Source organism: Elephantulus edwardii, unplaced genomic scaffold, assembly GCF_000299155.1.
Source record: "Elephantulus edwardii isolate Elephantulus edwardi_28Jun2011 unplaced genomic scaffold, EleEdw1.0 scaffold00163, whole genome shotgun sequence".
Classification (NCBI taxonomy): domain Eukaryota; kingdom Metazoa; phylum Chordata; class Mammalia; order Macroscelidea; family Macroscelididae; genus Elephantulus; species Elephantulus edwardii.
The window spans coordinates 599,458-623,521 of NW_006399913.1; the positions used below are offsets into that span (position 1 = coordinate 599,458).

Here is a 24,064-nt window from a genome sequence, read left to right on the forward strand (position 1 = left end):
GCAGTGCCTGGCACCTAGTTAACTGTTCAAAAGCTTAGTACTTCATACTAAGTTGGAGAGGTTTAAAGACAACAGCTCTGCTTAGTGGATGTTAAGTGTAAAGCAGATTTAAAATTTCTAATTCCCTGTCTTTAGCTTCCCTCAAGGCTTCTCAGAGAATTAACAACTGTCCAACTTCCTTGTGGAGTTGCTATTCTTCAATTCCTTCCCCTTGCTGGAAAATATTTATAGAATAGAGGACAGTTTAGAGTGCCTAATCAGACTTTATCATGTATAGAGGGGGAAAAATGATATTAACTGTGAATTGGATTTATCTATTTGTCACTTATCCATTAATCATAAGTAAAAGCATGATTAAGCTGTCACTAAGAGATCCACTAAAGCCCTATAATTGTTCTAATGCATTCCACTGTCATTTCTTTTAAAATTCATTATGCGGAATATTGCAAAGATCCAAAAAGACATTGCATATTTAGATCAAACAAGCACTTTTTTATTACGGATGAGAATACCACAGGCATGACAAGGATAAGGATGATAAAGCCATGAGGGGAAAGATGGAATAAAGGAAACGAAACAAAAGTGATGGTTACCAAATGTCTCATGGACTGCCAAGAAACCAAATAAATATTGCTTCAAGAAAGTCCAACCAGGGAGCTCCTTAGAGGCAAGGATGATGAAACTTTTTCTCACTTTGGTCATCTGTTAGGAGGCACGATTCCTTGGAGAAAAACAGCATGTTTGGAAAAGTGGAGGGTCAGTGAAAAAAAAGACCTCAAACAAGATGAATTGCCCCAGTGATTGTAACAATGGAATCAAGTATATCCGAGATGATGAGGATGGAGCAAGATAGGGTAAGGTTAAGGTGCCTTGTTCGTAGGTCTCTATACGTCCTAGTCAACTCAACTGTACCTAACAGCAACAGTAATACTGTAAGAGGAATACTTTTTAAAAGTTAGTAATAAAGAGAATATTTTAAGGGTTAATTGATGACTTGGAAAAATTCATAATGTCCATGACAAAAATATTAGGACGTTTTTCTTTTCAATATGGTGTCACTCTGGAGACTACGGTGTGCCTGATACAGGCCATGGTCTTTGCAGTCACTGGTTATGCATCAGAGAGTTGGACAATGACTAGGGAGGCTAGAAGGAGAATTGATGCCTTTGAGCTGTGGTGCTGGAGAAAGAGTATTGAGTGTATCATGGACTGCTAAGAAAACAAAGAGATTCATCCTGGAGAGGGTTAAACTGGGTAGCTTCTTGGAGGCAAGGATTCTGGGGCTTCATCTGACATACTTTGGACATGTTGCAAGGAGGGACCAGTCCTTGGAGAGGGACATCATGCTTGGGAGGGTGGAGAGACAGTGCAGGAGGGGAAGACCCTCTATGAGGTGGATTGATTCAGTGACTGGGGTAATCAAGATGGGAGTGTCAGGGACAGTGTGATTGGCAGAGGACAGAGCAGAGTTTAGGGCTGTTGTACATAGGGTCGCTATGAGTCACAAGTGACTCAATGACACATAACAACAACAACAACAAACTAGCCAGTAGTACAAAGGCAAATACAGAAATAACATGCTATATAGAAATTTTTATAAAAGAAAAAAGTTACTTTATAACATGAATAGGGAATAAAGAAGTTTAAGTAAATTTTTCTACTTTTCTAGGAAAGTTGGTATGCTTGACAATACTCAATTCTAATGGAAACATAGTAGCAGACATTCTTTTATTATGTGTTTAGTGAAATGTAGACAAATAATGGAACATTTTTGAACAGAAATTTGGAAATAACTACTAAAGTTTAAAATGTATTTAAGTTGCCGCACATGATGGCAAGTGTGTTTCTAAGTATATGGCAATGTGTTAGCCTATTAACCTTCAATTTGCATGTTCAAAGTTTAATGCTTAAAATTGTCAAAACTTTGTGTGCATGTAGGTGTGTCTCAATATCATTTAGTAAAATCCACTTGAAAACAAAATTCAGAACGTTCATCAATAACTAATGAATAAAAATACGGTACAATAAGATTTTAGAAAGGCTTTTTTTTAAGTCTAAAAGAAAAAACGATATGGAGAGACAAGAAGGAGAAGCCAACAGATGAGGGGAACCATTTTATGCAATGGAATTAAATGTCCAAGTGGGTTTTTCTTTTGTTGCAAATGGGGAATATTTTTCCTTTGACTCCACTATTCAGTTGGAAGCAGGAGTGGCATCCACTTCTGTAAATAGCTTGCCTCCAGTAACCCTATGAACCTGAAGAGAGGATGAAAATGTGAAGGACTTTTGTTCACAGGGTCACTATGAGTCGCCTACAACTCAAAATCACTTAACAACACAGAAAGAGAAGAGTTGGCCTAGTGGACCAAGAGTGATGCTACCAAGCCAAAGGTGGGTGACTCTAATCTGCAGCCCTAAGGCCTGTTTTTCACTGTTTTTGTTCAAACAGTCTTCTAGGTCATATAGCCCTGGTGTGTCCTCTTGCCCTGCAGAGGTAACTTGTGGTCATTGGGAAGCTGAACACTGTGACACTGATGTGTCAAATGTAATAATGGTTACCCATGGTGGACAGTGTTTGGTGGCACTTCCCTGCTGAAACAAGCTTGGAAGCAGGAGTGGCATCCACTTCTGTAAATAGCTTGCCTCTGGAAACCCTATAAACCTGGAGAAAGGATGAAAGTCACACACGCAAGTGTTGAGGACTTTCGTTCATAGGGTTGCTATGAGTCACCTACAACTCAATGGCACTTAGCAACAACAACCACTATCCAGTTCAGGACATCTCAGTGTGTTGTTTAACATTTGTCAGCAGTCTAAGGACTCACAATTGGAAGAATAAAGATTTTTTTTAAAAAAAAAAGATGTGGATGTTTTCCCTTATAAATTGGAATCCATCTTTGTCTTATGTAACTAGGTCACAACATACTATTAATGTCAGCAGTTAACAATTGTGAAATTCAAAAAACCTAAGTAAATGAAATTTTTCATATTTTTTTCCTTTTATTCTTGGTTGGGGGCATGGGAGAGGGCTTAGAGCTGCCTTAATCTGTATTCTCTTGACTGAATAATAAATTTTTAAATATTAAAAAAATATAATGATATGGACAGGTAAAGAGATGTATTACTCATGACCATATAGGTTTGGCAGATAATGTCTCTACATTCATATTGTTGTTGTGTACTTTGAATTGGAACCGATCCATAGCTGATCCTCCAGGGGGTTTTCAGAGGCTGTGAATCGCATGGGAAGAGATTGTCCATCTTTCACCCTTGATTCAAACCACTTGCCTTTGTCTTGGAGATACAACTTCTTACTACTAAGCCACAGATGAATACTGAGGCTTGTTTTAGAAGTCAAGTCTCCAATTTCTTCTTCAGCTCCTACTTAGAGTTTATAATCTGTCCTTGTGTCCCTGGCCTTGAACTACCTTCCTATGTCTTGTAGATCTTGTGCCTTTTAGAGCTCAGCACATTCATAATCTCTTTTAAGAAGTATTTTAAGTTCTTCTCCTGTGACTGAACAGGAATCATTATACTACAGTTGTTTAGTTATCCATATTTTCTCCACGACTAAACATCTTGAGAAAGGTGATAATGTTGTATTAAAATTATGAGTCTGGTTTTACAGTTCTTTGGTTCATTTTGTTTTGTTGTGGTTCTCTCATCCCACCCCCAGTGTCTGGGACCATGTTTGAAGCATATTAAACATGTGAAACATGTTCATGGCATTAAATGATTATTATTAAATTTGCTTTTATAAATTTGAAAAAAACCCAACCTTCATTTTTCAGGGAGATGCTTGTTTCCTCAGAGTACTTGTTTGATAAGAATCGGCAAACCAGAAATTGGCCATCTAAAATGACTGTGTTAAGGCAGAAGCCACAAAAAAGCTGGTTTATATGCTTTCATGAATGTAGTTATTAGCAAGATGATTGTAAGAGGGAAAAAAACCCCAACATACCCATGAAGAAAATATAATGTAAATAAGATTGTATAAAAATAATGAATATTCACGAAACAAAATATAGGTAGATTATTAAAAAATTATAAAACAAAACAAAAAAAAAAGAAATATTGCTGAAACTGAAGAGAACCTGATTTGCTGCAGAGGGTCAAGCACTATAGTCTTCAGTAAGGATTAAATCTCAACATCAAGAACACAAAGATTCTCACCATTGGACCAATTGGCAGCACCCTAATAAAGATTGAGGTTGTTAAACAATCATAGATTTCTCGACTCCATAATCAACACTCTTAGTACCAATAGTCAGGAAATCAAAAGATGAATTGCATTAGGTAAATCTGCTGTCAGAGACTCTCCAGAGTACTGAGAAGCAACAGTGTCAGTCTAGACTAAGGTGAACCTGATCCGGGCCATGGTCTTCTCAATTACTTACTATGTGTCAGAGAGCTGGAAAATGACTAAGGATAGCAGAAGAAGAACTGATGGTTTTGAGTTGTGGTGCTGGAGGAGAGTCTTGAACAAATAAGGACTGCCAAGAAAACAAATAGTTCTCTCTTGGAGAGGTTGAAACCAAGTGTCTCCTTGAAGGCTAGGATTTTGAAGCTCTGTCTCAAGTACTTTGGACATGTGGTCAGGAGGGACCAATCCTTGGTGAAGGACATCATGCTCAGAAGGGTAGAGAGACCATATAGAGAGGATGTATTGCTGCAGTAACTAGGGCAATGGGGGTAGGCGTCAGATTCAGTGAGACTGGCTCAGGATAGGACAGGACAGGACAGGCTTCAAAACTGTTGTACGTAGGATCACTGTAAGTTGCAGGCAACTCAACAGTACATAACAAAAGATGCATAAACAAGAAAATGTTTTGCAGCAGATTTGACCAATATAATGTATCATTTGATTTATTTCTTTTAAGTATCCAAATCTTCTCCTCTCCTACTTTTCTTAGAATTGAAGTTACTAAGAAAAGAATGAGAAATACAACTGCCTAGTCAAAATAATAATTTTTATTCTTATCAATATTGTTGGCTGAATAAATTCACCAGGTTACTCATTTAAAAATTAAACCATTCTTCAGGTAAAATGACTCCTCTGAAGTGTCTTCTATGGCTCTGGTAAGTGTAAGTAATTTATTTAATAGAAAATAACTATGTACCTACTAAACAGATACTATACAAATCACTATGAGGAAAAAAATATATAATTCTATATATGGACTTTGCCAAAAGATATCTTGACATATTCCCTAGAGTTTTGCACTACACAAAAGGCTGTATATATCTGGCACTTAAAATCCACCAGTGTGTCTTAGGGAGAATATCTTCTCTCATGCAAATTATAGCCTCAGGAACCCAATGGAAATTTGCTGAGTCTTTTCCAACTTGATGGAAATGAATTATGTTGACTAAGTGGATAAAATAGAAATCATTTCTCTAAATCAGTGCTCTTGAGTGCTGCCCTGTAATTCCATTATGTGAATGTACCACAATGTCTCAATCCATTCAGTTGTAGTTGGACATTTGAGCTGTGTCCGTGTTTTTATGGTGGTGAATAACGCTACTATGAACATTCGTGTACAAATATCTGTATCTCCGTTCTAATTTCCTTGGGAGGCATTCCTAGCAGAATATAAATTCCTAGTAGAATCGCTGGGTCATATGGAGTTTCTGTGTTTAGCTTTTTGAGGAAATGGCAAACTGTTTTTCAGAATAGTTGTTGTACCATTTTACAATTCCACCCACAATTTAAAAGTTTCAATCCCTCTACTTTCCGACAAATACTATATAATACCATTGTAAAAAATGTGTATGGGGGCCCAAGGAGGGAAGAAGTGGGAGTAGAGGAAAGAGGATGGGTAGTGGGAAAATCACCAGGTCACACAATTTGGAGGGTGAAGGGAGCAGGTAAAGGAAATTGGAAAGATCTGGCAGGTACCTGAAGATGGGGTAATGGTGGGTATCATACAATAGTCATTTATAAAACACAGTATGTGGGAATGTTTGTATGAAACATAGTGTCAATGAAGAAAAGTGTAAAACACACATACACACACACATACACATCAAAATCCCCCTCTATGTACATGAATGAAATACATTGTATATTAATAATTATATGCATATCATTAAAAATACAGAAGTGGGAAAAGTACAAATCATGGAGACAAGGAAATACTCAAGACACAGACTGTGCCGTTAAGTATCTCTTAAGTAAGTGAAAAGACAAAAGACATAAGCAATGTTCTCACAGTAAAATATATAGATAGGAAATGTGTGAATTAATACATGGAAATGCTGGTTTGCTGAAAAATATTTAACAACCTGCTATATGAGAATAAAAGCTGTAGTTGTAGTATTTTCCATGGTGTAAACACTCCCATCAATGTATGATCACTGATGAAGAAATTTGTTTAAAGAACAATGCAAATAGATCTTGCTAGCTTGTTTCAACACACTTTGGATAGAAGATCTAGTTATAGTCAGGAATGGTCTAGGCACACTTCATGGAGGAGATAAAAAGATTGAAGCTAATTTTGCAAAGTACTTAAAAATTAGATCAACAAAAATGTGTTTGAGATTTGGGGAAGGCGTGAGCAGCACATAAACCCACAAATAATGTGTAATAGGTAGACAAATGTATACAACATTTTTAAAGGCTGAGAAAAAATATATATATTGCAAATGAAAAATACCAGTGTATTTACATGCTGCCTTTGAGAACTGAATCTTACTAGAGATCTGAGAAGAAAGTTGTGTGCTACAATGCTTTGGAATAATATACAAATCTCACTTTCATTTATGATGCCTTTATTTCCACCCCCATAATTTTCATCAGGTTGTCTGTGTGGGCTGAGTCAGAAACTACCTTGGCATTTGCTCATTAGTTTGAGTTATTATATTAAGTATACAGACGTCTAGTGGTAAAATGGAAATAACAGAATATTCTAAAGGAGTAGAAAAATTTAATTTTAACAGATGTCTGAGTAGAGTCTATTGTCCATAATTCTGTGTTGTGGTACTATAATTGTAAGAATTGGGCTTCTGCCTTTTATACCCCAATGAGTCCTGGTGTACAACTGTTTAGCAGTTGGTTGTCAACTGGAAGGTTCTCGATTTGAACTCCCCTCACTGCTCCACAGGAAACTCTAGTGGGCTTAGTAGTAAGAAGCTGTTCTGCAATCCTGAAGACTCTTGGTTTGAATTTACCCATTGCTTTGCTGGAGAAAGATGGGCAATCTCCTCCCATGTGATTAAAACTGCCTTTGAAAACCACCTAGAGGGTCAGCTATGGGTTGATTTGGACTCGACCATACACAACATTACAGAAAAAAAGATCAACAGTCTGATTCTGTCCAATGACAGTACAGAAAGTCCTAAGGTGCAGTTCTACTGTGCTGCATGTGGTTTCTAAGAGTCACAATCCATTTGGATGCAGTTAACAAAAATATCCCCAGGGTAGTATGTAGTCCATGGCTGGTTAGTGCTGGAGCTCAAAAGCCCAGCTCTATTTTCTCTTAGGAGAGAATAAGCAGAGTAAAATTTTACCAAAATCTGGCTGATTCTGATATTTCAGTCTCTCCTTGACCCTTTTTTATCCCCAGTCTTACCCTACTTTACCCATTCTTAATATTTGTTTCTTTTAGAAATACTACCTTAATGAAATATTTGCTTCCAAATTCTTAGTTTAGGTTCTATTTCCATTAAAACTCAATCAGAAACAATAAACATCATAACTCCTTAGTGTTTATGATAAAAAAATCACAGATATCTCTCATCTGCTACATTGAAACTCAGTAATACATGGTATATGGAAAAAAATGTCAACCAACCTGTCAACAAATGCATGGTGAAGAAGAAAGATGGGATCATTGGCAGATCCTTGTACCTGGGACATCGTTCCATTCATATAGATGTGCAAGGCATTATGCAAGCTGCTTTGAGAGGCATCGGCTATCCCAGTAAGTGGACTAGCAAATCCTGTAAATAAAAAGAAAATCATCATTTTTTTTTAAAAAACCCTTTTCTGTTTACCTTAATAAGAAAAAAAAATACAAATGAGTATCTCATTTCTATTGTGAATTCAGTCAAAAACATGATACAAAGTACTATTTCATTCTGTATTGGCAATATTTTCTATATGCCTATCATCTGAAAGCTGGGCAATAACTAAGCAGGATGAACTGATGCCTTTGAGCTGTGATGCTGGAGAAGAGTATTGAATGTACCATGGACTGTTAAGAAAATGAACAGGTTCATCCTTGAGAGGGTTAAATCAGGCTGCTCCTTGGAAGCAAGGATTCTGAGGCTTCGTCTGATATGCTTTGGACATGTTGTAAGGAGGGACCAGTCCTTGGAGAAGGACGTCATTCTTGGGAGGGTGGAAGAACTGCACAGGAGTGGAAGATCCTTGATGAGATGGATTGATTCAGTGACTGGGGTAACCAGGGTGGGTGTGCTGAAGACAGTGAGATTGGCACAGGACAGAGCAGCGTTTAGGGATGTTGTACATAGGGTCGCTATGAATCGCAAGCGAATTCATGGCACACAGCAACAACAACAACAGTTAATTTTACAACTAATCTCAGGAAATTGAATTGTGTTGGTAAATACACAATGGGCATAATTAACCATATAGAATAGACTCAGTGAATTCATACTTTGTCCTGTTGCTTTCTTTTACTGTTTTTTTTTTTTTTGTGGTTATGTGCTGCCCTTGCCTAGAACTCAGAGTGATTGATGGTAAGGACAACATATTTGAAATTTACACTATTCTGCACGATCTTCATAACTCTGCCATGTCTAAAGAGCTATGGTGTCTAATAGTGGCTCAAGGCCATAACAGCAGTCACTGTGTCTATTGATATCATTGAAGATTTTTCTCTCCTCTCTGACCCTCAAATTTTGCTATTATAGTGTGGTTTTTCCAAAGACTGGCCCCTTCAGACAATATGTTCAAACTCTGTGAAATAAAGTTTTACTATCTTTACCTCTAAGAAGCACCTAATTTTATTTTCTCCAAGACAGACTTGTTGGTTTTTGTTTATTTTGACGGCTCATGAGTCCAGTTCTCTTTTCCAACATCACAATGAAGAGTCATCACTTCTCCTATTATCCTTATTTATTGTCCAATTTTCAGATTACCACAAAGAAACTGAAAATCTTGTGTCTTGGATCAGGTATACCTTAATCTTTAGACTGATGCTGCTCTTCAGCACTTCACACATGTCCTTGAGAGCAGATTTTTCCAATCCAAAATGCAGAGATTTAATAGTAGTAAGGATTTTTATATTTACCATTGTGACTCATTTCTATCTGTAAAAATTCTTCAGACTCTCCTCTGTCCCGATGCCATTATGTATCCTTGAGTCAGACTGGCCTACATTTGACCCTCAAGTTGGTTCTCAGGGGCAGCAAATTACAAGGAATGAGATTTGTTTCCTTTCTTTTGTGGAACAGTTGGTGGACTTAAACTGTGTGCCTTTGGATTGGCAATGAAACTCCTTATCATTAGTCCGTCAGAGTTCCTAGTTTGTTATTAGTTGCTGTCAAGTTGCATATGACTCCTAGAGACCCTATGAAAAACAGATCTGAACTCTGCCATCCTCATCATGTCTGATATATTTTAATCCATTGCTACAGTCATCATGTCAATCTATTTTGTTGGAGTTCTCTTTTGCAAACCCTTCCCCCTTCTAAGCATTGTATCCCTTTGTAAGGGATAGCTTCTAGCAATATATCTAAAGGCAATATATCTAAAGGCAATATATCTAAAGCGTGAGAGACAAAGCTTTGCCATCCTTGCCTCCAAGGATCACTCTGGCTGCATCTTTTCCCGGACATACCTCTTTGTTCTTTTGGCAGTCTGTGGGATGTGAGTAGTCTTCTCCAGCACCACAACTCAAAGACATTAATTCTTCTTCTGTCATCCTTATTCATTGTCCAACTCCCAGATGCTTAGCAGGCAATTGAGAAACCATAGCCTGAATTAGGTGCACCTTATTCTTCAACCTGACATCATTACTCTCAAGGATTAGAGAGAGTTCTCGGACAGTGGACTTCCCTAATATAGTAAGTCTTCTGATTTTACTGATTGTTGGTACCAAGGATGTGAATTGTTGATCCAAACAAGATGAAATCATTGATAATTTCAATACTTTCTCCAGCTATCATGATTATGACTATTAATATTGTGGTGAAGACCTTTGTTTTATTGATGTTAAGATGTAATCTTTACCAAAGGCTGTAGTTCTTAATAATCTGCAGCAAATATTTCATGTCCTCATTTTCAGCACGCATAATTGTGTCATCTGCATGAAGTAGGTTTTTGATGAGTCTTCTCCCAATCTTGATTCCACATTCTTTTTCAAAGTCCATATTTATGAATAATTTTCTCAGTGTACAAATTTAATAGAGATGGACAAAGGATACATCCCTGAGCACACCCTTCCTGATTGTAAACCATGTAACTTTCCTTTACTCCATTTGGACAACAGCTTCTGGTCTAGGTGTAGATTTCTTATAAATACTATTAAGTATTTTAAGATTCTCATTCTTCTCAATTTTAGCAATAATTTATTATGAACCAGTACAAAGAGCAAGAGCCATGTGGGGATGGCCATATCTGACCTTTACTGACTTCACAAAGGGGAACTGTCCCCATAAATAGCATAACTAACACCTCAAAATCACTTCCTGTGAGGCCAGACATGTCCCTCACACTCCCATACCTCTTTCTACTCATCTCAACACAAATTTTACTGCTTTGTTGTGTCCAAAATCTGATGCAATAGCTCACACACCACACACAATCCTTTTAGGGAAGTCAAAAGGTTATAATCCAGGTTAATAACAATTAAATCAAGAAGCTCCTGAAATGTGCATGCAGGCACCTCAGCATCGGGCCTTGTGATTCTAATTTGACAAAATTTGTTCTTGCTTTTTAGAGGGAACTTAAAAAGTAACTACATCTTTATCATTGAATTATATGGAAGAAATAGTTAAGGAAACTGAAAAAAAAAAACAGTCTTCAGTAAATTTAAAATATAAAGATTGCAGGATAATGAAGATAGAAATTGAAGGGAAGCAGCAACAAGTGATATTTTAAAAGAATTATAGAAAAATTTACCCCCACCCCGCTTTTTATTTATTGTTGCACATTTTCTTTCCTTCTCTAGCCCACACTACAATGCATCCCTTGTTCCACATTGTTGTCATGAATATAAGGCTTAATTATATATTTATTTTGGATAGTTCGTCCCTTCATCGGTTCTAGGGCAGTGTTTAGTTTCTATTCACCCTTTTCTCATTCTCCCCCCAGACCCCCAGGTCTGTCCTATTTTATAACAATGGTGTTATACACTATGTGTCCTTTTGTGACTGAGGCAAATCACTCAGCCTAATGTTCTCCAGGTTCCCCATGTTGTGTAATGTTTTATGAGCTCATTGTTTTTCAGTGAGGCGTGATAGCCCATTGTGTAAATGTACCATAATTTTTCTATCCACTCATTTGTTGATAGACACTTGGTTTGCTTTCATCTATTTACTATTGGGAATAACACAGTAATGAACATGGGTGTGTATATATTTATTTGATTTGTGGACCTGGTTTCTTTAGGGTATATTCCTAGTAGTGGAATTGCTGGGTCAAATGATATTTTTATTTTAAAAAAAAACAACAAATGCACACACACATCCAAAAAAAAAAAAAAAGAAATCCACATCAGACTGCCATCTATAGTGTCTGTACCATTTTACATTTCCACTAGCAGTGAATAAGAGTTTCAATCTCTCCACAATTTTGTCATAAGTTCTGTTGAACTTTGCTACTGTTGCTGAGGGGAGATGAATTTTTATAGTTATTCTGACTTGCATCTCACTGATGGCTAGGGATTTTGAACATTTCTTTAAGTGTCTCTTTGCCAGTTGATGTCTTCTTGAATGGGTGAAGTGTCTATTTATATCCTGTGACCATTTTGTGATTGGATTGTTTACCATTGTGTTTTGAGGTATTGAAGTATTCTATAAATTTTAGATAAATATCCCCTATCAGATATGCCATTGTCAAATATAGAGAATTCTTCAGAGGTTAAATTAGGTAACTTCTCATTAGTTTGGTGAAATTTGTTGTCTTCCTTTGGAAATCAGTCTGTTATGCTTTGGAACAAAAATTTAGTAAAAATAGTAATTAAGGCAGTGATATGAATATTATTTTCAATTAAAATTTGTCTAATGACAAATTTTAAAAGCAGCTATTGTGTGAATGTTAATTGTGCTAAATGCTTTTAATGACATATATTTACCGCAATCCTTTGAGCAACTTGATTAGTAAGAAATTATTCCCTATTGCAAAGAAAAGAAAATTAAGGCTCAGAGAATTTTGAATTTCCCAAATTTACACAGATAGTGGAAGAGTTGGAATTTTAATATCTATAAATTATACATCCATATTTGTGTGTCTATAAATTATACATCCATATTTGAGTTTTTAATTTTCTTGTTTGTGTTATCACTCACATACTTCTTGAGAAAGAATAGTATGTCATTTCACACTCCTTTAAGATAGGGCATATTCCTGGTTATGGAATAGCTGGGTCTTATGGAATTTCTTTGTTCAATTTTTTGAGAAAAAGCCAAACTGTCTTCTTAAGTGGTTGCACTGTTTTACAATCCCACTAAGTGTATGAGAACTCCCACTTTTCCACAGGGCTGCACAGTTTGATGGGTGGAGGGAAGTGAGGAGCAAAATGGGAAAAAATTAGGAGAAAAGACAGGGTAACGATGGGCAAGGTCCAATGGTTATTAATTCTACAAAACGTAATGCATGAGAATAATTATATAAAATACAATGTGAATGAAGAATAGTGTGAAACACAATGTAGATATAAACTTTGTAAGCAAACCAATTTAAAAAAAAGGAGGATAGGGCACAAAATACATAGGGTAGTGCTGTGAATCACAACCAAAGAATGCAGTGTTAACAAAGAATGCATTTTAACAAAGTTACTAAGTAGTGCTGGTGGCCTACTGGTAAGAAACTGTAATCCCAAAGTCACACAGAATGAATTCCCTCTCTTCTTGACAGGAGGATAGACAATCTCCTCCCATGTGATGAGATTCAGCTGTCAGTCAGTTCTAACTCAATGGTACTCAACACATAACACACAGATCAAATATAAAGGAGAAATTGACACAGCCTTTTTGACCAATATGAAATGTTTGAATTAAACTCAGCCCTTGTTGAATTAAATTGATCTTTAACATGGTAGTCTGCCTGGGATTAATATATACTTAAAATAACGAATGCAAACTCTAACAAACACTTGTAATTGGCAGACGTTCCAAATTACTAAGGCAATAATTATGCCATAGCTGAGCCATTATGTGGAAAGAAGAGGGTTTTGACTTTGATACAATGAAATGACATTAAGAAATTGTATTTTCATAAGACAGATTTAGAAACAAAACCTTAAGAGGGTGGGAACTCTTGAATAGTTTATCTAATATCCAAGACAACTAGGAAAGATTAATTTAACTAACAGTTTCTAATAAAGAGCCCTAGTATTACATTAATTCAGACATATTTTTGACCTAAAAATGTTCTATAAAGTATAGAATGATTCACATTCTATAATTATGATTATAAATTTTTAACACTTCCTAAAATCCACAAATATTTATGGGCACCAAAAGTCTTTCTCAACTTCTCTAACCCACCTTTTTTGTGACATCAATTAAAAAAATACACAAAACACACAACTATTCAGTCAATGCTTATATTGTAATTTCTTTGTTTCTGGTTCTATTTTCATCCCTTATTATGAACCAATTACTGAAATGATCTTATTTTTACTTAAAGTGAACTTTCTATTTCGCTTTTTGATGGCTGACATCAAATAAATTCTCTAGATATAGTTTAAAATATGAATGATTTTTTCCTCTACCACCACTGAATTTAAAGAATTTTAAATATGAAACAAATGTAAATTCAGTGTAAAATTATAATCAAAAACAAAAATCAGAAAACGTAAACTCATGATTGTGACCCTCCATTGGGTCAGGAAATCAAAAAGCCTATTGTATTGGGAAATTTGCTTCTAAGGATCTTTCCAAAGTAGTGAAGAGCAATGATGTCAATTTAAAGATTCAGGAATACCTAAATCAAACCATGGTCTTTTCAGTAACATACTATGTGTTTGAAATCTGGGAAATAACTAAGGACAACAGAGAAGAATCAATACTCTCCAATGTGGTTTGGAGGAAGAATATTGAATGTCCTTGGGCTTCAAAAGGTCAAGCAAGTATGTCCTGAGGAAGTACAACCAGGGTGTTCCTTAGAAGAAAGGATAGTAAAACTTTGTCTTACATACTTTTGATATGTTAGGAGGAGCCAGTCTTTGAAAAACAACATGGATAGGTGGAGGCCCAGAAAAGAATGGGAGTGTCCCCAATGAGATGGACTGATACAGTTACTGTCACAGAACTGATGGAGATGGCAAAGGATAGATAGGGTTGTTATGAGTCATACTTGATTTCATGGCACCTAGCAACAAAAACCATAGTAGAAGGAGATTGCTCACCTTTCTTTAGTGGAGTTTTTTTGTTTGTTTGTTTGTTTTGTTTTTTTGTGGAATCTCACCGTTTGGGATTAGTAGTGTAAATCTCCATGGACAAAAATGCTAGAATCTGGACAAGGTAAATCCAAAGCTGAAACACATTGTCTAGCTGATTTCAATTCGCAGCAAATCTACAGGACATGATTGTTGTTGGTAAAGAGTTGTCAAGTTGAGTATGAGTCAGTATGACCCTATGAACAACAGATTTGAACTCTGTACCATCCTCATCTCTGATACACTTGAATCAATTGCAGGAGTCATTGTGACAATCCATCTCATTGCAAATATTCTCCCTTTTCCAAGTATGTTGTCCCTTTTCAAAAAATAACTTAGCAACATGCCAAAAGTATGTAAGACAAAGCTTTATCAGACTTACTTTCAGGAAATATTCTGACTGCACTTTTTCCAAGACATGATAAAATTATTCACTAAATTTCACAAGCCGATAAATCATCACAGAAGCAAAGTATGGAAAGGCTGGTAAATTAAAACCACTGCACTACCTAAGCTTTAGAGAAGTTCTAGTTTCATTTTATAAAATTATGATCTTTTTCTCAGCCAAATTCCTTAATTTTAATATAAAAGATGTGCATTGATTATATTCCCATAACTCATTGCTTAAGGAACCAAAAATAAAACAACTTGCTGTATTGTTTACTCTGGGTTATGGTCATGCTTACGTGTATTAGGTAGAATCCCTGGGTTTTCAATGACTACCTATACTTAGGCCAGGAGGCAGTCGTCAGAACAGAGCAAGGCAACACTGCATGGTTCAAAATAGGGAAGGGGGTACGCCAGGGATGCATTCTATCTCCATACCTTTTCAACCTATATGCAGAACAGATTATCCAGGAGGCTGGGCTCTATGAGGAAAAATGTGGGGTCAAGATTGATGGACGACTTATCAACAATCTGCATTATGTAGATGACACTACCCTGCTTGCTGAAACTGAAGAGGACCTGAAGCACCTGCTGCAGAGTGTCAAGGACTGCAGCCTCCAATATGGATTGAGGCTCAATGTCAAGAAGACAAAGATTCTCACCATTGGACCAACTGGCAGCATCAGGATGGATGGTGAAGAGATTGAGATTGTTCACAGCTTTAGTTTGCTTGGCTCCACAGTCAACAATCTTGGCACCAGTAGCCAGGAAATTAAAAGACACATTGCCATGGGAAAGTCTGCTGTTAGGGACCTCTCCAAAGTACTGAAGAGCAATGGTGTCTCTCTGGAGACTAAGGTGCGTCTGATACAGGCCATGGTCTTCACAACCACTTGTCATGCATCAGAGAGTTGGACAATGACCAAAGAGGATAGAGGGAGAACTGATGCCTTTGAGCTGTGGTGCTGGAGAAGAGTATTGAGAATACCATGGACTGCTAGGAGAACAAACAGATTTATCCTGGAAAGGGTTAAACCGGGTGGCTTCTTGGAGGCAAGGATTCTGAGGCTCCGTCTAACATACTTTGGACATGTTGTGAGGAGAGACAGGTCCTTGGAGAAGGACATCATGCTTCATAGGGTGGAGGGAAAGCGCAGGAGGGGATTGACTGAGTGACTGGGATAATCGGTTTGGGAGTGTCAGAGACAGTGTGATTGGCACAGGACAGAGCAGAGTTTAGGGTTGTTGTACATAGGGTCACTATGAGTCGCAAGCGACTTGATGGCACATAACAACAACAACAACGACTTCTAATAGGAAAAAAATACTACTAGGTCAGTTTTTCCTCTGAAGTATCCCTACATATTGTACACTATAAGATAGTGAACTAAGGAATCTCTGGTGGCCTAGTTTCTACACTGCAGTCTCGGAAGAGCATGGTTTGAATCCACCAGATGCCCTGCTGGAGGAGGGGCAACTTTCTCCTGTTCCAGTTAGATATGATTGTATGGTACACAACAACAACAACAAAAGTTAAATCCTGAAATGAATATAATAAAAAAGAAATTTTTAAAAAATATAATGAGCAAGATTTTCAACCATTGTTTAGAAAACATATAACTTAAAAGAATCTTAAAGTAAGTATTTTTGTCAAACTTTAGGACTGCTTTCCATTACCTAACGCTTTTGGTTATTTGTTTTAAAAGCATAACTCTTGATTTGTATCTAATGCTCTCCCACCATTGTAGTTTTCTCTCCTTTCTCTGAGTTTTGCGTCATTCTTGCAAATAATACCAAGACTTGCTTCCTCTTGAAGACTTCCCAAATGTACACATTTTTCTTCTTGTGAGCTCTCTTTTCTATGGAAGCTTTGATGAATCAGTGCTTACATATGACATTTACTATGTGAAGGATTTTTCTAAGAGTTTGATGAGAATAGTTTTGTATAATTTTCAGGATGATCCTAGAAATTGGTTCCTTCATCATCTTCCTTATACAGACAAGATTTACACAGGTCAACTCACTTGTTGAAGGTTAAAGGATGATAAGTAGGAAGTTCAGATTGGAATACACTCTATTTTTGACAGCTCAACAACTTAAATGCAGTGATTTACTATTCCATGTAGTGAGAGATCATATATTACGGAAAGCAACATTTTATAAAGCAATGGTCTTCGTTTTATCCTTGAGTGGGGGAAAAAAAAACCCAACCAAGATAAAAACACCCTAAACTGAGGTTTTACAGCCATTCTTTATGTACTCCTTCACAGATTTTTAAATATATCTCAAATTGTTTTGTATCACTATCATAAATAGATTCAGAAGATAAAGTATGTAGGGATTTAAATAGGATAATTTTTTGGAAAAAAATGGAATTTTAAAATGTGTCACTGCCAGTGATTTACATATTTGTATTCACATCAAAATACAGAAATTATTCTTGTACAGTATAATTTTTACACAAGTCTGTCAACTGTTTTTTTAATTGTATTTGCACAAACATTCTTCTATGTCGTATAGCCCTGGTGTGTTCAATTGCCATACAGAGGTAACTTTTGTTTGCTGTGAAACTGAACACTGTGACATTGGGGTGTCAAAAGTGATAATGGCTACCCATGGTGGACAGTGTTTGGTGGAGCTCCCTGATTAAAACAAACTTGGAAGCATAAGTGCCATCCACTTCTGTAAATAGCTTGCCTCTGGAAGCCCTATGAACCTGGAGAAAGGATGAAAGTCACACAAGTGTTGAGGACTTCCCTTCATAGGGCCTTTATGAGACGTCTACGACTCAATGACACATAACAACAACAACAGTATAATTTTTATGTGGCTTCTTTCATTATCTGAAATCAAATTCTAGCTTATTTCCCCACAGAATTATATTTAAATCTTTTAATTATTGTTGTTGGGTACCATGAATTGGAACCGACCCATAGTTGACCTCCCTGTAGGTTTTCAGAGCCAGTTAATTCCATAGGAGGAGATCACCCAACCTTCTCTCAAGGGGCAAGTTGGTGGCCTTGAACCATGTGCCTTTGGGATTGCAGCACAGGTTCTTGCTACATCAATATCAGCGATTTAAACATTTTTATTCACTACAAAATATGTACATTATTCTTTTACATTTTAATTTTCCGTGGCTTCTTTTATTACCCCAAATCAAGCTCTATTCTATTTTCCCACAAAATTATATCTATATTGTATGTGTGTGTGTGTGTGTGTGTACGTTGTACTTGTGTACTGTTTAGAGTCGGAACCAACCCATAGTTGATGCACTGGTGGGTTTTCAGAGGCAGTTAATTGCACAGGAGGAGTTTGCCCATCCTCCTTCTGCAGAGCAGCTGGTGGCCTTGAACCACATGCCTTTGGCATTACAACACAGCTTCTTGCCACTAGGCCACCAGAGCTTAGACTTAACTTTTTTTCTTCTTCTTAAATTTTAAGAGCCTATCCTGATTTTCTGAAGAGCTTTGATGGCTTAAAGGAAAGAAATTGCACTGCCAACACTAAGGTAAAGAGTTCAAATCTACCGGCTACTCAGTGGAAGAAAGATGGGAAGTCTCCTCCCATGTGATTTATTGCCTCTGAAAATGCACAGGAGGAACAGCAGTCTCTTTTGACTTGATGATACTCAACAATAGCCGCAACATCATGCTAACTTTATTCTATGTTTAGTTATCATTCCCAGTTTTACAAATAGACAACTGGTCAAAATCATACAAATATATTAAATATTACTAAAGATCATAAAATATAATAAAATAATAGAAATGCACTGTTGTTGAGATGATTCGAACTCACACTGAATCCTGTGAGTAGAGTAGAACTGTTCCAGAGCTCTTGCAGGCTGTCAACCTGTGTGGCAGCAGGTTGCCTCGCTGCTCTCCTAGGTTGCAGGGGTGAGTTTTAGATGCTGACTTTTAGTTAGCAGCCAAGTATAATAACTACTGTGTCACCAGGGCTCCTATTAGAGTAAAATTAATTAAAATACAATTCTTAAAGATTTTTTAAAATTAGTTATTTATGGATCAATAATTATTACTGAAAGGGCGGAGTTCATCATAAATTCTATTCTACTTTTAAAACATTTAAATGTTCAGAAAACTTGCCTTCCTAAATAGGAAGATAGGAATAACATTTTTACATGTATTACACTTAATTCTTTAAACTCCTTTTCAGTTTTATATTTTGAAATCCATATTGAAATCTATTGTTTAACTCAATTTTCTTAATTTGAGCTACCAGCTAACAAGTAAAAGATTTTTTTAAATGTAAACAAAGAATATACCTACTGTAAGACATTTACTACTTAATCATTCCTGTTGTTATGTACTGTTTAGTTAGAACAGACCCACAGCTGAACCTCTGGTGGGTTTTCAGAGGCAGTTAATCGCATGGAAGGTTGTCCATCTTTCTCCTGAGGAGCACCCAGTGGCCGTGAACTGAGTGCCTTTAACCTTGCAGCCCATCTTGTTGTCAGTAGGCCACCAGAGCTCCCACCTAGTAATTGTTAAAGTCTTTCATTTTAGCAACATTGGCACCAATATTTTCTAGTATTCATTTGATTGGCACGCTGAACATTTTTATCTTGAATCCTTTAAGAGTTCCACTGCCAACTGAAAGATGGGGGTTGAATTCATCTAATGTCTCTCAGGGAGAAAGATCTGGCAATTGCATCCTATGAAGATTACAGTCTAGAAAACTCTAAGAGACAAATCTATTATATAGAGTTACTATTGAGTTGATATTAATTCTGCGGCTACTGACAACAGCATTGAAATTGATATTGTTGTTACGTACCTTTGAGTCTGAACCTACACAGAGCTGACCTTCTAGTAGGTTTACAGAGGCAGTAAACATCTGACAGGAGGAGAGTGGAGCAACCCGTGGAGGAAAACTGCTCTCCTTTTAGTTGGTAGCTTAACTTCTTGGCACTATGCCATTGATAAGTTGGTCAAGGGAGCTGCTAGATACAAAGGGCATTTCCACAGTATCACTGCAGGAAATCTTTTGCTACAGATAGATACATATATCCATTCTAGTTATCCCAGTCTTTCCTGAACTTGATTACTTTTAAGAAACTTTCAAAAAACTACTGCTTGCCCTCATCCAACTTTAGTTCCTAGATGGCAATTCTAAGAACCAGGATTGCCATGTGAAGAGTGTTTCCAGCAAATTTGTTTCTTAACTCCTTTCAAATGTTACCTAATCAGCTGTTGCATCTATGAAATCTTCAGGTGTTTTAAAGAACGCTTTTCAAGTAAGAAGAATGTGAGAATTTTTCCAAGGAAATTCTGATTTGTGCTCAGAAATAGCTTTGAAGGACAGGCTGAACAAAAACCCTCTTTGTGATGAGAACTCAATTTATGATACAGAAAATCTGATTATTTTAATATTTTTTAAAGAACTGAATGCATCTTATCACTTCAAATCAACTGGAAATGCCTCAGAAGTAGGAATCAAGTCTTTCACTGTAATTTTACACTATCAAAAACAAAGCCTTGCATATCTTATCATTTAAAAGAAAATGGACCATTAGACATTATGTCTGAGACAACCAGAAACAGGACAAACATTACAAAGTGAACTGAGAAAGGAGAAGAGAGGAAAAATGTATATGTATGAATGAATGAAACCAATTTCTTTGCAAGCTTTCACTAAAAGAACAACAAAAAATAAAAGAAAACAAATATGAATACTTCTCAATAATCATCTCATCCTAGTTGCTGCTGTTATGTTCTGTGGAGTTGGAACTGACCCTCCAGTGGGTTTTCAGAAGAAGTAAATAATAAAGGAGGAAAATGTACATCTTTCTCCCACAGAGCAACTGATGGATTTCACTGTACACTGCAGTTGCCACTAGAGTTCATAAGATCCCATCCTAGAGAGGATGGATATATGAAGAAAAAAAAGATTCTCTCCATAAGTTCCATAAGGACTCCTGGAGAACATAATACTGGTATTTATCAGTTGTCATGATAGATAAAAGTATTATGCATGTAAAAATGTAAATAATTTCTATTTTACTACTTTGCACAGTTCATTTTTGATCAGTGATAGCACCTTAAAAATGATTGGTTTTGCTAACCTGAAGTCTATACTACTTTGGGGGTTTGAATCTACCAACAACTTTGTGGAAGAAATATGGGTGATCTCCTCCTGTACAATTGACAGGCTCAGAAAACCCACTGGAGGGTCAACAGGATGTTGGACTCAATAGCAATGAGTTAGTGGGTTGAGTTCTCTTGCTTAGATTTTATCTTTGGAAATAAAAAAGAAGTAATTTTAATAATTTAATAATAATTGTTTACATCAACATTTTCAAACGTTGTTGTTGTTATGTGCTGTCGAGTCATCTGTGAGTCATAGCGACCCTATGTACAACAGCCCTAAATCCTGCTCTATGCTGTGCCAATCTCACTGTCTCTGACATACTTACCCCAATTACCCCAGTCACTGAATCAATCCATCTCAGTAGCACGTCCAAAGTATGTCGGGTGAAGCTTCAGAATCCTTGCCTCCAAGGAGCAGCCTGGTCTCACCCTCTCTAGGATGAACTTGTTTGTTCTCCTAGCAGTCCATGATATAAACAAAACTCTTCTCCAGCACCACAGCTCAAAGGCATCAATTCTCCTTCTATAATCCCTAGTCATTGTTGTCATTGTCCAGCTTTCCGATGCATAGCAAATAACTGCAAAGGTCATGGCCTGGATCAGGCACACCTTAGCCTCCACACTGACATCATTGCTCTATAGAACTTTGGAGAGGTCTCTGACTGCACTTTCCCAATGCAATTCATCTTTTTATTTCCTGGCTGCTGGTACCAAGAATGTTGCTTGTGGAGCCAGCAAACTGAAGCTGGTAACAATCTCAATCTCTTCACCATGTATCATGTTGCTGCCAGTTTGTCCGGTGGTGAGAACCTTTGTTTTCTTGATGTTGAGCATCAATCCATATTGAAGGCTGCAGTCCTTGACCTTCTGCAGCAAGCGCTTCAGGTCCTCCTCAGTTTCAGCAAGCAGGGTTGTATCATCTGCATAACACAGATTGTTGATGAGTGTTCCTCCAATCCTGATGCCACATTTCTCCTCATAGTGCATAGCCTCTCAGATTATCTGTTCTTTCCCCACAAAAGCATCTATTTCATTTCAATTTTTTAAATTATTGTACATTTTCTTCCTCCCTTTTCTCCTCCATCCTCACCCTTGCCTTCTATCCACCCTTTGTTCTAGGTTGTTGTCATACATATAATGTCTAATCATAATTCTTTCAGACAGTTCTTCTCTTGATCTGTTTTAATGCAGTGTTTATTATCTATCCACTCTTTTCTCATTCTCTCCCCAGCACCCCTTTGGTTATCCTAGTTTATAACAGCAATGTTATGCAGGATTCTCCCTTTTGTAACTGAGATATTTAATTCAGTATAATGCCCTTCAGGCTCCTGTATATTATGTAAGGTTCTATGAATTCATTGTTTTTCAATAATGCTTAATATTTCATTGTGTGAATGCATAATAATTTTTCTATCCATTCATTAGTTAACAGTCACTTGGGTTGCTTCCATCTCTTTGCTATTGTGACTAACCCAACAATAAACATTAGTGTGTATACATCTATTTGAGTCATCACTCTGGTTTCTTTACATTATATTCCCAGTAGTCGAATTTCTGAGTCAAATGGTTTTTCTATATAAAACTTTTTGAGAAAGCATCGGACGTCCTTCCATAGTTACTGTACCATTTTAAATTCCCACCACCTGTTAGTAAGAGTTCCAATCTCTCTGTAACCTCATCAGCATTTGATGTTTGCTGCCTGTTGAAGTTTGCTATTGTTGCTGGGGTAAGATGATACATTATAGTTATTTTGATTTGCTTTTCTCTGATGGCTAAGACTTTTGAACATTTCATCATGTGTTTGTTTGTCATCTGAATGTCTTCCTTAGTGGACAGTTGAGTCATATCCTGTGACAATTTTGTGATTGGATTGTTTATCTTTTTCTTGTTGAAGTTCTGGAATATTCTATAAATTTTAGACATAAAGTCACTTATGAAATATGTATTGCCAAACATTTTTCCCCAGTCTGTGGGTTTCCTTATTACCCACTGGAGAAAGGCAATTTCCAATTTTTATCTAGAATAGAAAGAAATTTCAGACAAGCAAAATACTACTTTAAAAGAGAAATAAGGTAGGAGGCATCACACTCCCTGACCTCAAATCCTATTATATGGCCATTGTGATCATGACAGCATGGTACAGGTACAAAGGCAGATACAAAGATCAATGGAATAGAATAAAAATCCAGAAATCAGCTTATCTACCTATGGTCAATTGATCTTAGACAAGGAAAACAAAATCAGTTAAGTGCAGATATTACAGTCTGTTTAAGAAATAGTATTAGAAAAATTAGAAAACCATCTGCAGAAAACTTAAGCCAGGCCCACACATCACACCATACACAAAAACCAATTCAAGGGGGATCCTCAAACTAGAAGTAAAATCAAAGACTATAAAATTCATCTAAAAAAAAATTCAACTGAAAGAAAGCTAGGAAGACCTCTAGAAGTCCTAATCTACAGCATGAATACTCTTCTAAGCATAGTGAAAAACCTACAACATTTTAAAATAGTTTTCATTTGTATGATCTTATTTGAGTCACAAGATTGCTTATAATATGATTATCATTGACCCAGTTTTACTGAATAGGAAAGTTGTCATTTATCAGTTATGTAATATATCTAAATTAATAAGCTAGTAATTGAGGGTTTCAAAGAATTGAATATGGCTCTGATTGATCCCCAAACATATGTTCTTTTCCATGAAGCAGAGTTGGACATCATCTTCGTTTACTTGCTGTTAGAGTTTTTGAACTTTTTTTGTTCTATACCTGAAATGAATTTATTGACGTGACATTTTCATCCACTGAACAACAAACAGTATGATGTACAATGTGTCGTTGTCTCACCCTGTCCATGCATTCCCTATGGATAAAAAGTCTAATGAGCCAGCAGGGACCTTATTAGTAGTTAGAGATGACAAAATGGCTCACAGTTCTTTGTGTAAGGTAGTGACAGTTGTCTGAATTATTTTCTGTTATGCCTTCAAGGCTG

The 24,064-nt window shown here is 36.6% G+C and overlaps 1 protein-coding gene across 1 annotated transcript in view; it reads right to left on the reverse strand.

Moving 5' to 3' along the window:
- TYR (tyrosinase) overlaps window positions 1–24,064 on the reverse strand; it is a 160,440-nt gene that overhangs the window by 78,556 nt on the left and 57,820 nt on the right. The window contains exon 3 of the mRNA XM_006895274.1: window positions 7,794–7,941. Within this exon, the coding sequence (XP_006895336.1) occupies window positions 7,794–7,941 (148 nt within the window). The remainder of the gene's footprint in view (window positions 1–7,793; window positions 7,942–24,064) is intronic.